At 41.1% G+C, this 22315-nt stretch overlaps 1 protein-coding gene across 1 annotated transcript in view; it reads right to left on the bottom strand.

The window, feature by feature from the left end:
• The window catches only part of TM9SF2 (transmembrane 9 superfamily protein member 2), an 80546-nt gene that overhangs the window by 18758 nt on the left and 39473 nt on the right, over nucleotides 1-22315 (bottom strand). Inside the window, exons 11-12 of the mRNA XM_070083940.1 lie at nucleotides 10538-10697; nucleotides 8590-8853 (exon numbers count right to left, since the gene is read on the bottom strand). Coding sequence (XP_069940041.1) covers nucleotides 8590-8853; nucleotides 10538-10697 — 424 coding nt within the window. The remainder of the gene's footprint in view (nucleotides 1-8589; nucleotides 8854-10537; nucleotides 10698-22315) is intronic.

The following is a 22315-nucleotide window of genomic DNA, read 5'->3' as shown; positions in this document are numbered from 1 at the left end:
TTTAAATGTAGTTCATTTTTTAGCCCTTTCAGGGTTTCAGCCGTACTAGTACGGCTTACGCACCAGAGTTCTTGACGTACTAGTACGCCTAAATTCTAGTGCCCTCAAATCTAGTGAGAGAAAGCTGGTAGGCCTACATATGAAAGAATGGGTCTATGTGGTCAGTGTGTGTGGTATAAAAAAAATCCTGCAGCACACAGTGCGTAATGAGAAAAAAAAAACTTTGACCGTGTTTTTGGATTAAAACAGCGACTTTGCACTGTATTTTCATATGGCATTTATTGTTGTATTCTAGTTTTCCTGGTCTCATTTTATAGAATGGAAGACATATTACAGAAATTGAGATGATTTTGACTGGTTTTACAAAGAAAACTACCTTGAAATTGCACTCAAAGTAGCAGAAATGTTCGATTTTTACCAAAGTTCAAAAGTAAACAAATCATGCTATGCATCCAATACACGTCAATTGGTGAGTCTAATATTCTTTCACAAGTGCGCTGATAATATTTATACCATTTCTACACCAATGCAGTAGTCTGCATAACAGTAAATCTATTTTTTTGTGAGAATAAAAATTCAAAGTGGAAAGCAAAAGAATGTAAGAGGAGCATGGGGACATGACTAATGAACAGAGGAAATGTTATTTTAGTGCCAGGAATGTCTTTCTTGTTTATTCTGGACCCTATTTGGAAATTGGCATCTTTTGAAATTTGTGTGAAATTAGCAAAATTGCTAAATTCTGACCACTGTATTGGATAGTTGAAATCGGTAAATGGGTGGTTTCTTGTACTCATTCGATAGAAAAGATAGAGTTCTAGCGAAATAGTTATTATTTTTGTCGACAAGTACACTGGAATTGGTCGAAAATAGAGCTCAAAGTGGGCAAAATCACCGATGCGTAAACATCGTCGAGACCGCTAACTTCGCGAGAGCATAATTCCCTAAGTTTTCCATCAAATTTCATACTTTTGGTGTCATTATGATCGGGAAAAGATTCTCTATCTTTTCATAAGAAAAAATAATTTTTTTTTTCTTTTGAAATTTGGCCGACCCTGAGAACAAATCTCTGAGAGGGCCTGTCGACCCTGAAAGGGCTAAATAATTTTAATTTAGGGTGCTAATTTTTCAAATACACCAGTCACTGCCCACCACTCCACTAAGGTAAGGTGACCCAAAGGAAAAATGCAAGACTTTGGTAGCCTGTCTAACCTCCCACTAGAGTGACTTAAGAAATCGTAATGACACGATTGCAAACAAACCATACCCCCGGCCGGGATTGAACCCGCGGTCATAGAGTCTCAAAACTCCAGCCCGTCGCGTTAGCCACTAGACCAGCTAGCCACTTATTGTGGCTAGCTGGGTTCAATCCCGGGCGGGGGTATGGTTTCTCCCACTAGAGGTCCATGGCTTGTCCCCAGTTTTAAGTTTCAGTAATGGTAATTGTTGCCCTCTGTTTGTGACCACATAAATTGTGCGAGTCATGCTTTTCTCTCATTAACCCAAGCCAGCCACTTGCTATCAACTCTAGACCTGTGGGCTCCTCCCCCTGGCTTCATCTATCTTGGCACAGGGCACCTACTATATCATGGCCTGTACATATTTGTAAATAAATGGACCCATAAGTAAAATTGAAGCTCCCTAAAACAACATTCACCCCTCCCTCCTTCAACAGCTGACTTGCTAAAAGTGTGGGGACATCAAAATTCAAATGGCCCTCTGTCTTCCAACATCCCTACACATCCTTCAGAGTGTAGGCACTATACTTCACATTTACAGAATTGAAATTAGCTAACCAGTTCTCTGAATCCCTTTACAAATGAAGCCTTTTTCATGCTCCTACATCATGCTAATTACCACATTCACCTCTATGTGGGCAGACAATGGAAAAGCTAGGAATCCTTTTATTGCAAGATTTCACCCAAGGCTGGACATTATTAAGTGCACGGAAAAGGCAAATGTACCATATTATGGGCAAACGAGCACCATGAGCTCAGGTTTGAAGAAAGACATGTCACACGCAAGGTTAATGGAAAAGCATGTTACATGAGTTCATAACTTGTGAGATCAAGTCTGGTGAGGTCAGATATTGGTGGGTGCAAGGGATGGGGGTAAAGTAACAAGTTTATTATGATCATATGAATTATGGATAATGTGAACAACAGGTGCAGTCAACATGTACATTCCAATGTTTTCTTCAGTGGTTATGAGGAGGTGGATCACTAAAGCTTCCAAAATTCTGTGTCTGGCCCTGTTACGGACTGAGAAAGAGCACAGCTGTTACAACATAAGAATGACAGAGTCAGACACACAATTTTGGAAGCATAGGTGATACTGCCAGTTTGGAGGGACTTCTAAACTGTTGTATTTGAACGCCTCTGCAAGGACAGTGATTATATATGAGTGAAGGTGAAAGTGTTGAATGATGATGAAAGTATTTTCTTTCTTTTTGGGTCACCCTGCCTTAATGGGAAACAGCCAATGTGTTAAAAAAAAAGCGATCCACCTCACCAAAACTGCTGAGCAAAACAGTGGAATATACATGTTGGCTGGAAAGTTATTCATTCATGACAGAAGTGACCTCTCATTTAAAATGCAGGCACAGTACTTCCCACCTCCAAGACTCAAGTCCAGCATCCAGCAAGTGCTCCACATTAACTCTTGAGTGTGTCCAAAGTACTAGTACACAGGTTATGGTACTGCATTTGAGGTACTAGTATGAACCATTTTTTGTACCAACAAATCTGCTACCTGCCAATATTTTTTTTTACCTCAGGATAACACTTTGAGTCTTCTTCCATCTATTCACACATTTAAAAAAAATCTAAGGCCAGCAGGGTCCACACAATGTATCATGGTTAACTACTCAGGGGATTACTATATATCCAAAATACAGTGGACCCTGAACCAGCGATATTAATCCGTTCCTGAGAGCTCATCGTTAATCAAAATAATCGTTAGTCAAGTTAATTTTCCCCATAAGAAATAATGGAAATCAAATTAATCCGTGCAAGACACCCCAAAGTATTGAAAAAAAAATTTTTTACCACATGAAATATTAATTTTAATACACACAAACTGAAGAAGACATGCACAGTTACATGACACTTACCTTTATTGAAGATCTGGTGATGATTGATGGGATGGGAGGAGGGGAGACCGTTGATCTTGTTAAGTGTTTAGAAGGGGAATCCCCTTCCATTAGCACTTGAGGCAGCAAGTCTTTTTCTGGGGTTACTTCCCTTGTTCTTTTAATGCAACTAGGACCAGCTTCAGAGTCACTGGACTTCTGTCGCACAACATATCTGTCCATAGAGGCCTGTACCTCTCGTTCCTTTATCCTAAAGTGTTTCACAACATTGCCAGTGTAATAGTCACCAGCATGGCTTGCAATAGCTGTGTGAGGGTGATTTTCATCAAAAAAGGTTTGCACTTTAAGCCACATTGCACACATTTCCTTAATCTTTGAAGTAGGCAACTTCTTCAATTTCTCTCTCCCCTCCTCCGAAGCAGTTTCCTCAGGTGTGGCCTCTTACTGTTGAAGATGATCTAGCAGCTCATCAGTGGTTAGTTCTTCATTGTCCTCCTCCACCAACTCTTCCACATCCTCCCCACTAACCTCACCAATATGAGCACTAGTTCCAGGCATTTTTTCCCTGTTCACCTGGGTGTTAGTCAACTGTTGTGGGTTGCATCCTGGGGGACAAGATTAAGGACCCCCATTGGAAATAAGTTAGACAGTCCTCGATGATGCACTGACTTTCTTGGGTTATCCTGGGTGGCTAACCCTCCGGGGTTAATCGTTTCTCGGTAATTGTTTCACGTTAAGCCACACCAACAACACTCTCTCCACATCTTTGAGTAATACAGCTGATTGTGGTGCAGCAACAACAACAGCTGACTGTGGTGCAGCAGCAGCTGCACCTTTGGCAAGAACAGCTTCCTTGATTGCCGTTTTCTTACCCACAATAGTAACGATGGTTGATTGGGGTTTATTATACAACCTGACCAGCTCAGAGACACGCACTCCACTTTCATACTTAGCAATGATCTCTTTCTTCATCTCCATAGTAATTCTCACCCTTTTTGCTGTAGGGTTGGCACTAGAAGCTTTCTTGGGGCCCATGGTGACTTATTTTGCAGGTGCAATCACTACAAAGGCTGTGATAATATGAAATGTTCCAGTTGTTGTATGTTTGGAAGCGACCGCAGTGGCTGGTTGGCTTGTAAACACTGACACCCAAGGGACAAGTGAGGCGCGCTCAGGCCAAAGTGGATGCGTATGGTACGGAACGAATAGCGCTGGTCAGGTTTTTAAGCGCTAGTCGAGGCAAAATTTTTGCGTTTAAATGTATCTCTAGTCAGATTTATCGTTAATCGATGCCATCGCTGGTTAAGGGTCCACTGTACTAGTATGCCTCTCTAACTAAAGTAAACAAAGGAACAAGGAGCTGTAGTTCTAACACCAGCTTCCATACCAGCAGACAGGGTGTGCAAATGGTTCAAAGATGACTTATTCAGTCCAAATTTATTACAATTTCGTGATACTATCAGTGGAATTCAGCCACAAAACACACTAGGTATATCACCCAGGATAACCCAATAAAGTCAATGTGAATAATTTCCATGTTTTGATGAATATTATACTCTAAAATATTTTAAGTATTCATTAAACACAGCCTTAGAAGACCAAAATATAGTAGAAAAAATATAATAAAATAACAATTATAAAGTGTATATACCATATACAGTGCCAACCAATTTTTTTTTTTTTGTTGCCTGTTATCACTAATCTTCTTAGGCCCATGGTGACTTATTTATACAATATAAAAAAAAACACCAAAAAATGCGAAGAAACACGAAATACCTTACAGCGAAGTTCTGGCAGGTCGTGTTTGTTGGGTCAAGTGCCGAGCAAACAGTCAACTACCGAGTGATTTTTTTTACGGAACAAAGAGCTCAAATACCGAATTGTTCGAGTAGGGAGCTGTTCGAGTACCGAGGTTCCACTGTATATATAACCCAGTAAAGTCAATCAGCATTACTTATTTCCATGTTTTCAGGAATATTACACTATGAAATACAAGTTCAAAATAGTAAAAAAAAAAATTTAATAAAAACTCGTTATACAGTGAACCCCTGCATACCGTCGGCATCACATAACGTTAAATCCGCATACCGATACATTTTATCACTAAGATTTTGCCTCGCATACCGCTAAAAAACCCGCTCAACGCTATTCGTCCGAGACGCGTCTAATGTGCGGCCTGAGCCAGCCTCACATGTTCCGCCGGTGGCACTGTTTACCAGCCAGCCGCCGCGGTAACATCCAAGCATACAATCAGAACATTTCATATTATTACAGTGTTTTTGGTGATTTTATCTGCAAAATAAGTGACCATGGGCCCCAAGAAAGCTTCTAGTGCCAACCCTGTGGTAAAACAGGTGAGAAATATTATCGAAATACTGTGGTACCATGGTCAACTGCTGATGCTGCTGCTGCTGTAGCACTGTCAGCTGCTGCTGCTACTGTAGCACCATCAGCTGCTGCTGCTGCTGTACCACCGTCAGCTGCTGCTGCTGCTGTAGTACCGTCTGCTGCTGCTGTAGCACTGTCTGCTGCTGCTGTAGCACTGTCAGCTGCTGCTGTAGCACTGTCAGCTGCTGCTGCTGCACTGTCAGCTGCTGCTGCTGCTGCTGCTGCTGTAGCACCGTCACCTGCTGCTGCTGCTGCTGCTGCTGTACCACCGTCAGCTGCTGCTGCTGCTGTAGTACCATCTGCTGCTGCTGTAGCACCGTCTGCTGCTGCTGTAGCACTGTCAGCTGCTGCTGCTGCTGCTGTAGCACCGTTGTTGGTGTGGCTTATTGAGAAGACAAAGAAACAATTAACCCCAGAGGGATAGCCACCCAGGATAACCCAAAAAAGTCAGTGTCATTGAAGACTGTCTAACTTATTTCCATTGGGGTCCTTAATCTTGTCTCCCAGGATGCAACCCACACCAGTCAACTAACACCCAGGTGAACAGGGAAAAATGCCTGGAACTAGTGCTCATATTGGTGAATTTAAAGCCAGCAAAGGTTAGTTTGAGAGATTTAAGAATCGTAGTGGCATACACAGTGTGATAAGGCGGTTCTGGAAGAAAGTGCCAAACAGGACCTACAGTACTCAGGAGGAAAAGGCACTCCCAGGACACAGTGTCTCATCAGTCATTGCTGCATCTTCAATAAAGGTAAGTGTCATTTATTCTTCATTTAGTAGAGTAGTACATGCACAATATATATTGTGCATGTATCCTTCTCTTTGTGTGTAGGAAAATGTATATTTCATGTGGTAAAAATTTTTTTTTTCATACTTTTGGGTGTCTTGCACGGATTAATTTGATTTCCATTATTTCTTATAGGGAAAATTTATTCACATAACGATAATTTCGCATAACAATGAGCTCTCAGGAACGGATTAATATCGTTATGCGGGGGTCCACTGTACTGTATACAGTGGACCCCCAGTTTTTGGCCACTGCAGAAATTGTGCAGCTCGGATTTCAAGCACTTTTTCAGTGAAATTTTCCCCGGGGTTTTGTACATCCGCTTGGAAATCGTCGGTATCAGATGCATCCACCTGCCCAGGATGCAGCTTCTCACGTGTACCACACTCAGTCTGCCTGTGCCTCTCGTTGAGTTAGCAATACTCCACGCATTCATCCATTGGTTTTTGTGCTTGTTTATTGATTACGACTGTGAAATAAGCAACCATGGGGCCAAAGAAAGTTCAGAATACCAGCCCTTAGATAGAATTCAAGAAAGAACTCGTAGAATGAGTTGCAAAGTTTTGTGGAGAAATATCACTACCACCCTCTACAAAGGTAAAGTGACTGATAGAGGGTGGTAGTGATGGTGGTAGAGGATGGAAGTGATGATGGTAGTGATAGCAAACAGTCGAAGATGTTGAGAAGTTGTTGTTGGTGTGGATCAACGAAAAACAGTTAGCGAGAGATAGTGTTGTGAAGGCAATAATTTGTGAAAAGGCAAGGCAGTTGCATGCTGACAAGTCTTCAATAAAGGTAAAACTGATTTAAATGTTTATTTATCCATTAAAATTAGTGTTTTATATTTCTCATTGTTTTCTGAATGTAAAACAATAGTTATTCTCTATAAAATATTTTTTTTTTTAATATTTTTGGGTGTCTGGAACGGATTAATTGAATTTACATTAATTCTTATGTGAAATATTACTTCGGTTTTCGTCCATTTCGGATTTCAGCTGACCTTCCGGAATGGATTAAGGCTGGAAACCGGGGGTCCACTGTATACAGCCTCTCCTCACTTAGCGACGTACTCGCTTACCAATGCCTCGGATTTACGACGGACTTTCTGACCAGCATTTATACCTGACTTACTCTATTCTGTTTATTTCAATATACAGTACACTACTGTATAAACATTTTAAAATATACCAGAAATGTTATAAATGGTGCAAAGGTAACATTAAAGCAATATCAGAGATGGTTGACACAAACCCACTATTATAGTATGCTCCTCACTCAGCGATGAATTTGTTTAACAACGCAGTCTTAGGGAACGGAACTTCGTCATTAAGTGAGGAGAGGATGTATATATAGCAATTATTCAAAGTGAAGCAATTTTTGAAGTGCTAAGACACCTTGAAACACATCTAATATTATAAAAAAAAAAGAGTATGTATAAAACATTAAACATTAAAAACAATTAAAAAACAGAAAACAATCATATATTATCATCAATAATTGTAAAATGTAAACATCGCTGGGGCTTTAACACTACTGTTGATGATTAGCAGTCATTTTTTCACAAACTTCAACACATAACAAAGTTATAAGATTTTTATCAGATTTCACTCAGTGTAGTCTTATTCGTTTCAGAAAAACAAACTCTATTGATCAATAACAATTTTTTTTATTATTATTTTTCAAAATCTTCCCCCACACACACACAAATTTTTTTCCAGGGTCTTCCATAGTTAACCCTTTCAGTGTCGGTCCCATTTTACTATGGCTTTGAAGCCAAGGTCATAGAGATGATAAGAGTTGGACAATTGACAACATCAATTCTAGGTATGTCATTACAGTTAACATTAGTGGGGACATTTTCCAAGGATTCCCTAGATGTACTTTTGGTACAGGCATGTCAACAATGCCACCTTCAAGGAACTGGTATAACCAGATCCTCATTGGATGCTCATACACATCAGTGGCTTTTACCATGTAATACAATTATGTCTGCAACTGTTCTGTCAGCAACCTACTCCCATCCACATTAATTCATTAATAGCTAAAACTGTCCAGCAAACTCAGCCTCGAGACCACATGGCACAGGGGCCACACAGACACAAAATCGTCCACTACGCAAGCCTAGTGGGTACTTAAGATTTAGACAGCAACTTTAAGGAATTCTCAGACATCCCACTTAGAGTTGTTTGGTCAACATAACTTTTTGTTTTACTGATAAGGTTACCAAAGTAGACTTTTACTTTGGATATTGAAGTATGCTGGGTGCCTTCCACCCGGTGTACTTTAACGACGTGCACTGTATCAAAAACCCAGATGAATAAATTACCTCAGCACAGAGGTGGAAGTAGCAGAGCAGCACAGTGGTTTCTGAGCAGGTGACAATAAGGATCAAGAACACCAGGAAGAGGAATCCAAACATGTAGTATGTTTGTGACGACCAGATGGAGTTGAGAATGAAAAAGAGCTGGATGAAGATGCAGCCGAAGGGTAACACACCGCCCATGATGATGCCAGGAAGAGGCTGAGTGTATATACTCTGCTCAGGAATCTGCCGGGGAATCTGGTTCGTCCGCACTGGATTCTCCAAGCACTGGAACAAACAATTAGGACATATTTACTAGGAGTACATTGTCAATAGAAAAGATGTATAAGAAGATATTCTCATCCCAAGTACTTGAAGACTAATATAACAACTTATAACAGCTTGGGGTAATTAATGACAACATGAGAATGAGTGCTAAGAGTATTTTAAATTCAAACATTTTTGCATGTTATGCTGGGCCATTTTTCAAGAGTTCCTCTTTTTTTTTTCCATGAACCACTTACATGTATTTTGTTTTCTATGAACCATAACAATTAATACAGCATTTAATTTCCAATATTCTTAAAAAAAAATTCCCTTCACTGGAACATTGACAAAAACTTAAAATTATTTATAAGCACTTCATTAATTAACTGCAAACTGTAAAACAACAACAAAAAAAGGAATAATTTGAATACAATCTCATGTTTGTGTGAGAAACAAACATACATACATACATCTTTTTTTTAGCATGCTACCTGTCTCCCACTGAGGCAGGGTGACCCAAAAAATAAAACACTTTCAGTATCAATCACAATATCACTAGTCTTGAAAGGTATGTGGATACTAAAATTCAAATGACCCTCCAAGCAGCAAATATCCCCACCCTCCCTTCTTAGTGCAGACACTGTACTTTCTACCTCCAGTACTCAAGTCCAGCTAACTTGTTTCTCTGGATCCCTTCACAAAATGTTACACTCATTCCTATCTAACCCACTCATACATGCTTGCTGGATGTCCAAACCCCTTACACACAAAACCTTCTTTAACCCCATCCCTCCAACCTTTCCTAGGATGACCCCTACCTTTCCTTCCTTCCTTGCATTACAGATTTATACACCCTCCAAATCATCCTATTTTGCTCCAACCTCTCTAAATGTCCAAACCACATCAACAATCCTTCCTCAGCCCTCTGGATAATACTTTTAGTAACCCTGCAGCTCCTTCTAATCTCCAAACCATGAATTCTCTGCATAATATTTGCACCACACATTGTCACCCTCAGACATGACACCTCCACTGCCTCTAGCCTTCTCCTTGCTGCATCATTCACAACCCATGTAAGAGTGTGAATACCACTACTCTCATACATTCCCCTTTTTGCCTCCATGGATATTGTTCTGTCTGCACAAAGGCCTAAGTGCACCAACCATATTTTTCCCTTCATCAATTCTATGGTTCACCTCATCTTTCAAAGACCCATCAGATGATAAGTCCATTCCTAAATAGCTGAACACTTTCACTTCCTCTATAATCCCATCCTTCCAATCTACCAGTATATAAATAATCTGACACCCTACTCACCTTGCTCTTTCCTAGGTTCACTTTTATTTCCTTCTTTTACGTACCTTCCTAAATTTATAAATGAAGAAATGGTTTGATGATTTTATGGCAAAGGCTACATACACATTTTTTAACCCCCTCGACAAAAAAAAAAAATCCACTCAATATCAAGCCTGTATAGTTTATATCTTGCTTGTGCCTTGGTAAACACTGTCTATAATGTAGGGTTATATAGAACCTTATATACAATAACTGCATTTCTGGCTACATTCTGAATAATAGCAGAGAAAGTTTGCTCAGAATATACCATTCAAAAGACAGGAGAATTATTTACTTTGTTGTTAGTGATAAAAAGACTAGACCTCTTTAAAAGTATAAATGACAAGAGTTACATGGATTACTGACTTACCCTCTTCCTGTAGCCAAAGAAGGAGCCTACAAAAGTGAGTGGGACAGACACCAGGAACCAGAGTGCCAAGAGTGCCAGCAGTGTGGTGAAGGGAACAGCAGCACTTGACCCCTTGTACCACAGAATCAAGTTCATGATGAAGAACAGAGCGAACACAATACTGAAATATTCAACTTTTATTACTGTTAATTGATGATGAACAACAGAGTAAACAATACTGAAATATTCGACTATTATTACTGTTAGTTGATGATGAACAACAGAGTAAACAATACTGAAATATTCAACTTTTATTACCGAGAGTTGATGATGAACAACAGAGCAAACAAAACTGAAATGTTCAACTTTTATAAACATCCTCAAATCTTCCACTTTCTAAAAATAAAAAAAAAATAGTACTATAATTTTATTTCTATTAAAACAAATTATGAAGGATTTAAAAAAACAATTAGCAAGGAAATGTCAATTAAACATTTTCTCAAAATCATATCAGTGAAACCCCACATTATCCACCACTCATTTTTGCAATAAACTAATTGGAACACCAAGACTTTTTTAAGTACCACTAAGTGTACTAAGAGTTCTCAGTAACAGAGGTGCTAGTTATGTTTTGTATGAAGACTTCTTTGGTTTGCACTAACTTGTTATTACCCTTCAAAAGAATGCACAAAATAATAAAATTTCTGCTAAACGTGGCTATACACTATCATATCAATTACTATGCCAATTCAGCAATAAAATAGCCTTGGGTATATAATAGACTTGGGTATGAAATAGCCTCGGGTATTAAATAACCTCAGGTATAAAAGGTAGTAGGTTGGTAGACAGCAACCGCCCAGGGAGGTACTACCGTCCTGCCAAGTGAGTGTAAAACGAAAGCCTGTAATTGTTTTACATGATGGTAGGATTGCTGGTGTCCATTTTTCTCTGTCTCATAAATATGCAAGATTTCAGGTATGTCTTGCTACTTCTACTTACACTTAGGTCACACTACACATACATTATTATTTTTTTTTATTATCACACCGGCCGATTCCCACCAAGGCAGGGTGGCCCGAAAAGGAAAAACTTTCACCATCATTCACTCCATCACTGTCTTGCCAGAAGGGTGCTTTACACTACAGTTTTTAAACTGCAACATTAACACCCCTCCTACACATACATACATGTACAAGCATATATATACACACCCCTCTGGGTTTTCTAATATTTTCTTACTAGTTCTTGTTCTTGTTGTTTATTTCCTTATCTCCATGGGGAAGTGGAACAGAATTCTTCCTCCGTAAGCCATGCGTGTTGTAGGAGGCAACTAAAATGCTGGGAGCAAGGGGCTAGTAACCTCTTCTCCTGTATATATTACTAAATGTAAAAGGAGAAACTTTCGTTTTTCCTTTTGGGCCACCCCGCCTCGGTGGGATACGGCCGGTGTGTTGAAAAGAAAGAAGATTAAATAACCTCAGTTATAAAAGGTAGTAGGTTGGCAGACAGCAACCGCCCAGGGAGGAACCACCATTCTCCCAAGTGAGTGTAAAACGAAAGCCTGTAATTGTTTTACATGATGGTAGGATTGCTGGTGTCTTTTGTCTGTCTCAAACATGCAAGATTAGAGGTACGTCTTGCTACTTCTACTTACACTTAGGTCACACTAAACATACACATACACATTTATTTATAAACACTCATCTGAGTTTTCTTTGATTTTATCTTAGTTCTTGTTCTAATTACTTTTCCTTTTATATCCATGGGGAAGTGGAATAAGAATCTTTCCTCTGTAAGCCATGCGTGTTGTAAAAGTCAACTAAAATGCCGGGAACAATGGGCTAGTAACCCCTTTTCCTGTAAAAAATACTAAAAAGAATAAGAAGAAGAAAATTGTCAAAGTGGGAAGTTTAAATGTGCATGGATGTTGTGCAAATGATAAGAAAGAGATGATTGTGGATGTTATGAATGAGAAGAAGCTGGATATCCTGGCTTTAAGTGAAACAAAGCTGAAGGGGGTGGGCGAGTTTCAGTGGAGAGGAATAAATGGGATTAGGTCAGGGGTTTCTAATAGAGTTAGAGCTAAAGAAGGAGTAGCAATAATGTTGAAGGATAAGCTATGGCAGGAAAAGAGGGACTATAAATGTATTAATTCAAGGATTATGTGGAGTAAAATAAAGGCTGGATGTGAGAAGTGGGTTATAATAAGCATTTATGCACCTGCAGAAGAGAGAAGTATAGAGGAGAGATAGAGATTTTGGGAAATGTTGAGTAATTGCATGGGGAGTTTTAAACCAAGTGTGAGAGTACTTGTGGTTGGGGATTTTAATGCTAAAGCGGGAAAAATGTTGTGGAGGAGTAATAGGTAAATTTTGGGTGCCAGGGGTAAATGAAAATAGGGAGCCTTTAACTGAGCTATGTGTAGAAAGAGGTTTGGTAATAAGTAATACATATTTTATGAAAAAGAGAATAAATAAATATACAAGGTATGATGTAGAACGTAATGAAAGTAGTTTGTTAAGTTATGTATTGGTGGATAAAAGGTTGATGGGTAGGCTCCAGGATGTACACATTTATAGAGGGGCAACTGATATATCGGATCATTATCTAGTTGTAGCTACAGTTAGAGTAAGAGGTAGATGGGATAAGAGGAAAATGGCAACAAGTAAGAGGGAGGTGAAAGTGTATAAACTAAGGGAGGAGGAAGTTCGGGTGAAATATAAGCAACTCTTTTCAGATAGGTGGGCTGGTGCAGGTATGAGTAGTGGGGGGGGGAGGGTGAAGAGGGCTGGAATAGTTTTAAAAATGCAGTATTAGAATGTGGGGCAGTAGTTTGTGGTTATAGGAGGGTGGGTGCAGGATGAAAGAGGAGTGACTGTTGGAATGATGAGGTAAAGGGTGTGACAAAACAGAAAAAATTAGCTTATGAGAGGTATTTACAAAGCAGAAGTGTTATAAGAAAAGTAGAGTATATGGAGAGTAAAAGAAAGGTGAAGAGAGTGGTGAGAGAGTGCAAAAGGAGAGCAGATGATAGTGGGAGAGGCACTGTCAATGAATTTTAATGAAAATAAGAAAAAATTGTGGAGTGAGTTAAACAAGTTAAGAAAGCCTAGGGAACAAATGGATTTATCAGTTAAAAACAGAGAAGGGGAGTTAGTAGATGGGGAGATGGAGGTTTTGAGTAGATGGCAAGAATATTTTGAGGAACCTTTAAATGTCGATGAAGAAAGGGAGGCGGTAATTTCATGCACTGGCCAGGGAGGTATATCATCTTTTAGGAGTGAAGAAGAGCAGGATGTGAATGTGGGGGAGGTGCGTGACTCATTACGTAGAATGAAAGGGGGTAAAGCAGCTGGAACTGACGGGATCATGACAGAAATGTTAAAAGCAGGGGACGACATAGTGTTGGAGTGGTTTAATGAATGTAAGAGGGGAAGGTACCTAGGGATTGGCAGAGACCATGTATAGTCCCTTTATATAAAGGGAAGGGGACAAAAGAGATTGTAAAAATTAGAGGAATAAGTTTACTGAGTATACCAGGAAAAGTGTACGGTAGGGTTATAATTGAAAGAATTAGAAGTAAGACAGAATGTAGGATTGCGGATGAGCAGGGAGGCTTCAGAGTGGGTAGGGTATGTGTAGATCAAGTGTTTACATTGAAGCATATATGTGAACAGTATTTAGATAAAAGGTAGGGAAGTTTTTATTGCATTTATGGATTTAGAAAAGGCATATGATAGAGTGGATAGAGGAGCAATGTGGCAGATGTTGCAAGTATATGGAATAGGTGGTAAGTTACTAAATGCTGTTAAGAGTTTTTATGAGGATAGTGAGGCTCAGGTTAGGGTGTGTAGAAGAGAGGGAGAATACTTCTCGGTAAAAGTAGGTCTTAGACAGGGATGTGTAATGTCACCATGGTTGTTTAATATATTTATAGATGGGGTTGTAAAAGAAGTAAATGCTAGGGTGTTCGGGAGAGGGGTGGGATTAAATTATGGGAAATCAAATTCAAAATGGGAATTGACACAGTTACTTTTTGCTGATGATACTGTGCTTATGGGAGATTCTAAAGAAAAATTGCAAAGGTTAGTGGACGAGTTTGGGAATGTGTGTAAAGGTAGAAAGTTGAAAGTGAACATAGAAAAGAGTTAGGTGATGAGAGTATCAAATGATTTAGATAAAGAAAAATTGGATATCAAATTGGGGAGGAGGAGTATGGAAGAAGTGAATGTTTTCAGATACTTAGGAGTTGACGTGTCGGCGGATGGATTTATGAAGGATGAGGTTAATCATAGAATTGATGGAGGAAAAAAGGTGAGTGGTGCGTTGATGTATATGTGGAGTCAAAAAACATTATCTATGGAGGCAAAGAAGGGAATGTATGAAAAGTATAGTAGTACCAACACTCTTATATGGATGTGAAGCTTGGGTGGTAAATGCAACAGCGAGGAGACGGTTGGAGGCAGTGGAGATGTCCTGTCTAAGGGCAATGTGTGGTGTAAATATTATGCAGAAAATTCGGAGTGTGGAAATTAGGAGAAGGTGTGGAGTTAATAAAAGCATTAGTCAGAGGGCAGAAGAGGGGTTGTTGAGGTGGTTTGGTCATTTAGAGAGAATAGATCAAAGTAGAATGACATGGAAAGCATATAAATCTATAGGAGAAGGAAGGAGGGGTGGGGGTCGTCCTCGAAAGGGTTGGAGAGAGGGGGTAAAGGAGGTTTTGTGGGCGAGGGGCTTGGACTTCCAGCAAGCGTGCGTGAGCGTGTTATAGGAGTGAATGGAGACGAATGATACTTGGGACCTGACGATCTGTTGGAGTGTGAGCAGGGTAATATTTAGTGAAGGGATTCAGGGAAACTGGTTATTTTCATATAGTCGGACTTGAGTCCTGGAAATGGGAAGTACAATGCCTGCACTTTAAAGGAGGGGTTTGGGATATTGGCAGTTTGGAGGGATATGTTGTGTATCTTTATACGTATATGCTTCTAAACTTTTGTATTCTGAGCACCTCTGCAAAAACAGTGATAATGTGTGTGTGTGGTGAAAGTGTTGAATGATGATGAAAGTATTTTCTTTTTGGGGATTTTCTTTCTTTTTTGGGTCACCCTGCCTTGGTGGGAGACAGCCGACTTGTTGAGAAAAAAAAAAAAATTTCTATGAGTGTAAAACGAAAGCCTGTAATTGTTTTACATGATGGTAGGATTGCTGGTGTCTTTTTATTCTGTTTCATACACATGCAAGATTTCAGGTACATCTTGCTACTTCTATTTACACTTAGGTCACACTTCACATACATGTATACAAGCACATATACACGCACCCCTCTGGGTCTTCTTCTATTTTCTTTCTAGTTCTTGTTCTTGTTTATTTCCTCTTACCTCCATGGGGAAGTGGAACAGAATTCTTCCTCCTTAAGCCATGTGTGTTGCAAGAGGCAACTAAAATGCCACGAGCAAGAGGCTAGTAACCCCTTCTCCTGTATATATTACTAAATGTAAAAGGAGAAACTTTCGTTTTTCCTTTTGGGCCACCCCGCTTCGGTGGGATACGGCCGGTGTGTTGAAAGAAGAAATTCTAGTGGCCTCAAATCAAGTGGGAGAAAGCTGGTAGGCCTGCATGTGAGAAAATGGGTCTGCATGGTGGGTGTGCACACTATGAAAAAAATCAGGGACTCAGTGGTGCATTGTGGGAGCTCCATTCCAGTAGTCCTTGTTCACCATGCCTCGCAGTAAGAAGTACCTCACTCCTCGGCGGACTGGAGATCTTTTGTTCCCAATTGATAGTTCTAACAGTGATGGAAGTGCCAGTGAAAGTGAATTTCATAGTTTTGGAGAGGGTGTGACTGAAAGCAGTGCCCAGGATAGCATAATTAGTGATGAAAATCCAGATGACCCACAACCTTCCATCTCTGGTGCTGGGCTGTCTCATTCAAGTTCACATGTACCAGGACGAATGAGGAAACTATTTCCCCGTGTACAGGACTCGGATGTGTGCAGTGAAAGTGATAGTGATTTCCAAGCTACTGAAAGCAGTTCTAGTTGCAACAGTGAGGGCGAATATTCTCCAGTGAAGCGGCAGTATGTACGATGCAGCATGCATTCTGGTAGTGTGCCATATGCTATTCCAAGGGGAAGGAGCAAATCTCTTGAGTAAATCCCATGGCCCTACACCACGAACTGACAGTGAAGATGACGATATTGTTACAGTGGGGATGAATAATGTGCGTGGGGCAGCAGGCGGTGGTGATCTTGGAGGTGGCATGAGTCATGTGCCACCAGCAGCTGGCCATGCTACTACCCACGTTGCTAACTGAGCACAGCCACAACCACCCCCACACTCCCACAACATCCACAACCACAACCTTCACAACTGCAACTACCTGTAAATATCCAGTATCCACCAGCAGACTGCATCTGGGATTGGCAGCAAGGCGACAATTTTGTTCCCAATCCCCATCACTTTGATGAAATACAAAGTGGAATACGGCCATCATGTATACTCGGGAACAACGCCACTGAACTGTTGTTCTTCAATGAACTCCTGATGGACATTATCGTCAGGGAAAGCAATACATACTTCGAGTACACCATGGCAAACACAATTCTTTCACCAAGATCATTCCTACACCAGTGGAAGGACACAACTGTGGCAGAGATGTATCTGTTCTTTGCCACAATAATGCTTATGCCACATGTGTATAAGAACACTGTCAACACATACTAGTCGACAGACTGCCTGATTTCAACCCTAGCTTTTGGTGACATTATACCAGTGAATCGATTTCTGCTACTGTTACGTATGCTACACTTCTCAGACAAAACAAGGCCTGACAGAAGCAACAGGTTGTATAAGATAAGGAATGTGTTTATGTGCCTGAAACAAAAGTGCTGTATGCATTTTTATCTCTTCAGGAAGCTTGTTATTGATGAATCTTTAATTTTGTTCAAAGGCAGACTGTCATTCAAGCAGTATATACCAAGCAAGACGAAACGCTGTGGTATAAAGTTATTAGTACTGTGTGATTGCAAAAGTGGTCTGGTTTTGGATATAATTGTGTACACTGACAGTAATACATTGCAAGATACCAGGAAGTTACTGGGTATCTCTGGTGACGTGGTTAGAACAATGATGGAGCCATATCTAAGCAAGGGGCACACATTATATACTGATAATTGGTACACAAGCCCCTTACTCAGTGATTTTTTGTGAGTGAACATGACAGACGTGTGTGTGGTACAGTGCGTGGAAATCGTAAACATATGCCTAGATTTGACGCAGGCACTCGTAGAGGTGAGCTGTAGGTGTTTGCTGCCAATGACATCATGGCATTTCAGTGGCATGACAAACATGATGTCACATTGATGACATCAGGTCACCCACACGAAATGGTAGACACTGGCAAGCAGAATAGAGACCAACGAACCCATTGTAAAACCTGCAGCTGTGATGGACCACAACCTCAATATGCACTTAGTGGACAAATGTGACATGCAGATTGGGTTTGCTGATTGTGTTCACAAGAATTATAAGTGGTACATAAAACACTTTTTCCATCTTCTTGACATTTCCATGCTGAATGTTTATAATATGTATAAGTTGAAGAGCAACAACAAACCCAAATATGGTGAATTTTGTTTGTCAGTCATCAGACAAACAATATTCAAGTACCAAGGAACAACACTTGCAATAGACCAGCGTCCACAAAATTATCAACACATGCCCTCTCGTCTGAGGCCTGGTGATCACTACCCCCATACAACTTCCTCCTGCTACTTTCAAGAAAACTGCTCAGAAGAGGTGTTATGTCTGTGCACATACAACAAAACGCCCACAAAAACGCAGAGACACTCGTTTTATGTGTGAGTAGTGTAAAGTACGACTGTGCATATACCCATGTTTCAAGGAATTCCACAAGCTGCAGCAGTTCTAGGAAAGTATCCAGTGATTGTACATTTGTATATATACTATAGAACAACAGCAATAAACAATTTTTTATATTGTTCATTTGTGTAAATAAGTTTTGTAAACATTATAACGATACTAATGTTCGTGCAACTATTGTGTTATATACGAGTGTATATATGTACATTGCACCTTACTTTGGTTTCACAGGCCACATAAGTTTTGTGAAAAAAGAAAATAGTGAAAAAACAAGAAACCTTCAAATGGAAATAAACCAATGTTTACCAGGTGAGCGGCATTTGCCACTGTTGCCATACACAGCTCATTTTCTGCCAACTTTACTCCTCTATGTCTCGGTAAGTACTGAGTGCAAAAAAATTTTTGAGGGCTTAAAACAATCAGAAAATTAATCTTAACATTTTGATAAGAATTTTTTTTTTTTTTTTTTCAAATATTTTTTTTTTTGACATCAGGAGACACTTCAGGATTTGGGGTTGCGACAGTCAAAGCGTTAAACCCAAGGGAATCAAACAGCACCTGTGCAGAAATGAGAGGCTCAGTCTAAGGAAGATGAGGTCAGGTCTAGTTCTTTGGATCAAGAGCCCTTCACTGGCATCAAATAATCTTCCCTTAAGAGAAATAAATTATAATGAAGCAGCAATGTGGCTTACAGATCATTTTTAGGCCTTTGCTGCTTACACTGTTCAATATGCAGACCTCCTACACCACTCACTGTACAGTCCTCCTACACCACTCACTATACAAGCCTCCTACACCACTCACTGTACAGACCTCCTACACCACTCACTGTACAGACCTCCTACACCACTCACTGTACAGTCCTCCTACACCACTCACTATACAAGCCTCCTACACCACTCACTGTACAGACCTCCTACACCACTCACTGTACAGACCTCCTACACCACTCACTGTACAGTCCTCCTACACCACTCACTATACAAGCCTCCTACACCACTCACTGTACAGACCTCCTACACCACTTACTGTACAGGCCTCCTACACCACTCACTATACAAGCCTCCTACACCACTTACTGTACAGACCTCCTACACCACTCACTGTACAGTCCTCCTACACCACTCACTATACAAGCCTCCTACACCACTTACTGTACAGACCTCCTACACCACTCACTGTACAGTCCTCCTACACCACTCACTATACAAGCCTCCTACACCACTCACTGTACAGGCCTCCTACACCACTTACTGTACAGGCCTCCTACACCACTCACTATACAAGCCTCCTACACCACTTACTGTACAGACCTCCTACACCACTTACTGTACAGGCCTCCTACACCACTCACTATACAAGCCTCCTACACCACTTACTGTACAGACCTCCTACACCACTTACTGTACAGGCCTCCTACACCACTTACTGTACAGGCCTCCTACACCACTCACTATACAAGCCTCCTACACCACTTACTGTACAGACCTCCTACACCACTTACTGTACAGTCCTCCTACACCACTTACTGTACAGGCCTCCTACACCACTCACTATACAAGCCTCCTACACCACTTACTGTACAGACCTCCTACACCACTTACTGTACAGGCCTCCTACACCACTTACTGTACAGACCTCCTACACCACTTACTGTACAGGCCTCCTACACCACTTACTGTACAGGCCTCCTACACCACTTACTGTACAGACCTCCTACACCACTTACTGTACAGGCCTCCTACACCACTCACTATACAAGCCTCCTACACCACTTACTGTACAGACCTCCTACACCACTTACTGTACAGGCCTCCTACACCACTTACTGTACAGACCTCCTACACCACTTACTGTACAGGCCTCCTACACCACTCACTATACAAGCCTCCTACACCACTTACTGTACAGACCTCCTACACCACTTACTGTACAGTCCTCCTACACCACTCACTATACAAGCCTCCTACACCACTCACTGTACAGTCCTCCTACACCACTTACTGTACAGGCCTCCTACACCACTCACTATACAAGCCTCCTACACCACTTACTGTACAGACCTCCTACACCACTTACTGTACAGGCCTCCTACACCACTCACTATACAAGCCTCCTACACCACTTACTGTACAGGCCTCCTACACCACTCACTGTACAGGCCTCCTACACCACTCACTATACAAGCCTCCTACACCACTTACTGTACAGACCTCCTACACCACTCACTGTACAGGCCTCCTACACCACTCACTATACAAGCCTCCTACACCACTTACTGTACAGGCCTCCTACACCACTCACTGTACAGGCCTCCTACACCACTCACTATACAAGCCTCCTACACCACTTACTGTACAGACCTCCTACACCACTCACTGTACAGGCCTCCTACACCACTCACTGTACAGGCCTCCTACACCACTCACTGTACAGGCCTCCTACACCACTCACTGTACAGGCCTCCTACACCACTCACTGTACAGGCCTCCTACACCACTCACTGTACAGGCCTCCTACACCACTCACTGTACAGTCTTCCTACACCACTCACTGTACAGGCCTCCTCCACCACTCACTGTACAGGCCTCCTACACCACTCACTGTACAGGCCTCCTACACCACTCACTGAAGTCCTCCTACACCACTCACTGTACAGTCCTCCTCCACCACTCACTGTACAGTACTCCTACACCACTCACTGTACAGTACTCCTACACCACTCACTGTACAGTCCTCCTACACCACTCACTGTACAGTACTCCTACACCACTCACTGTACAGTACTCCTACACCACTCACTGTACAGTCCTCCTACACCACTCACTGTACAGTCCTCCTACACCACTCACTGTACAGTACTCCTACACCACTCACTGTACAGTACTCCTACACCACTCACTGTACAGTACTCCTACACCACTCACTGTACAGTACTCCTACACCACTCACTGTACAGTACTCCTACACCACTCACTGTACAGTACTCCTACACCACTCACTGTACAGTACTCCTACACCACTCACTGTACAGTACTCCTACACCACTCACTGTACAGTCCTCCTACACCACTCACTGTACAGTCCTCCTACACCACTCACTGTACAGTACTCCTACACCACTCACTGTACAGTACTCCTACACTACTCACTGTACAGTACTCCTACACCACTCACTGTACAGTACTCCTACACCACTCACTGTACAGTACTCCTACACCACTCACTGTACAGTCCTCCTACACCACTCACTGTGCAGGCCTCCTACACCACAACTGTCTGTCTTGGTGCAACACACCACTCAACTGTCTGTCTGGGTGCGACACTCCTCTCAACAATAGCGAGACCATTAATCATTCATGTGGACATTCAACAATCTCCATGCTGGTTGAGTGACTGACACTACTTTTGCTTGACACACACCATCTTCAAGAGACATGGCTGATTCAGTATGTGTAACTGAATCTACAGTGAATTTTCAGTGTGTTACCCAAGTCAACAGTGAATTTTAGTAATTTATATTTTTTCTAGCACACTGGCTAGAAGCATACTGACATTACAGTTAAGATGACCTTACCAACTGCAACCTCATCCCTTCTTAGTGCAGATACTGTACTTCCGACCTCCAGGACTCAAGTCCAACTAACCTCACTTAATAAAAACCTTAACCCTTTGAGGGTCCATAGGCTAAATCTCAGTGACAGCCAGGGTCCAAGAATTTAAAAAAAAAAAAAAAAAAAAATTTTCTTTTGAAATGGTAGAGAATCTTTTTCTCAAGGTAATAAAACAAAAAGTATGAAAGTGATGAAAAACTGACGAAATTATGCTCTCATGAATTTTGATGTGTCAGCGATATTTACGCATTGGCAATTTTGCCAACTCTGACTCCTATTTTAGGCCATTTACATTACTCCAGTC

Source organism: Cherax quadricarinatus, chromosome 11 (assembly GCF_038502225.1).
Source record: "Cherax quadricarinatus isolate ZL_2023a chromosome 11, ASM3850222v1, whole genome shotgun sequence".
In the NCBI taxonomy this organism is placed as follows: Eukaryota; Metazoa; Arthropoda; class Malacostraca; order Decapoda; family Parastacidae; genus Cherax; species Cherax quadricarinatus.
The sequence above is the reverse complement of the archived record's forward strand: the minus strand, read 5'-3'. Positions and strand labels throughout refer to the sequence as shown.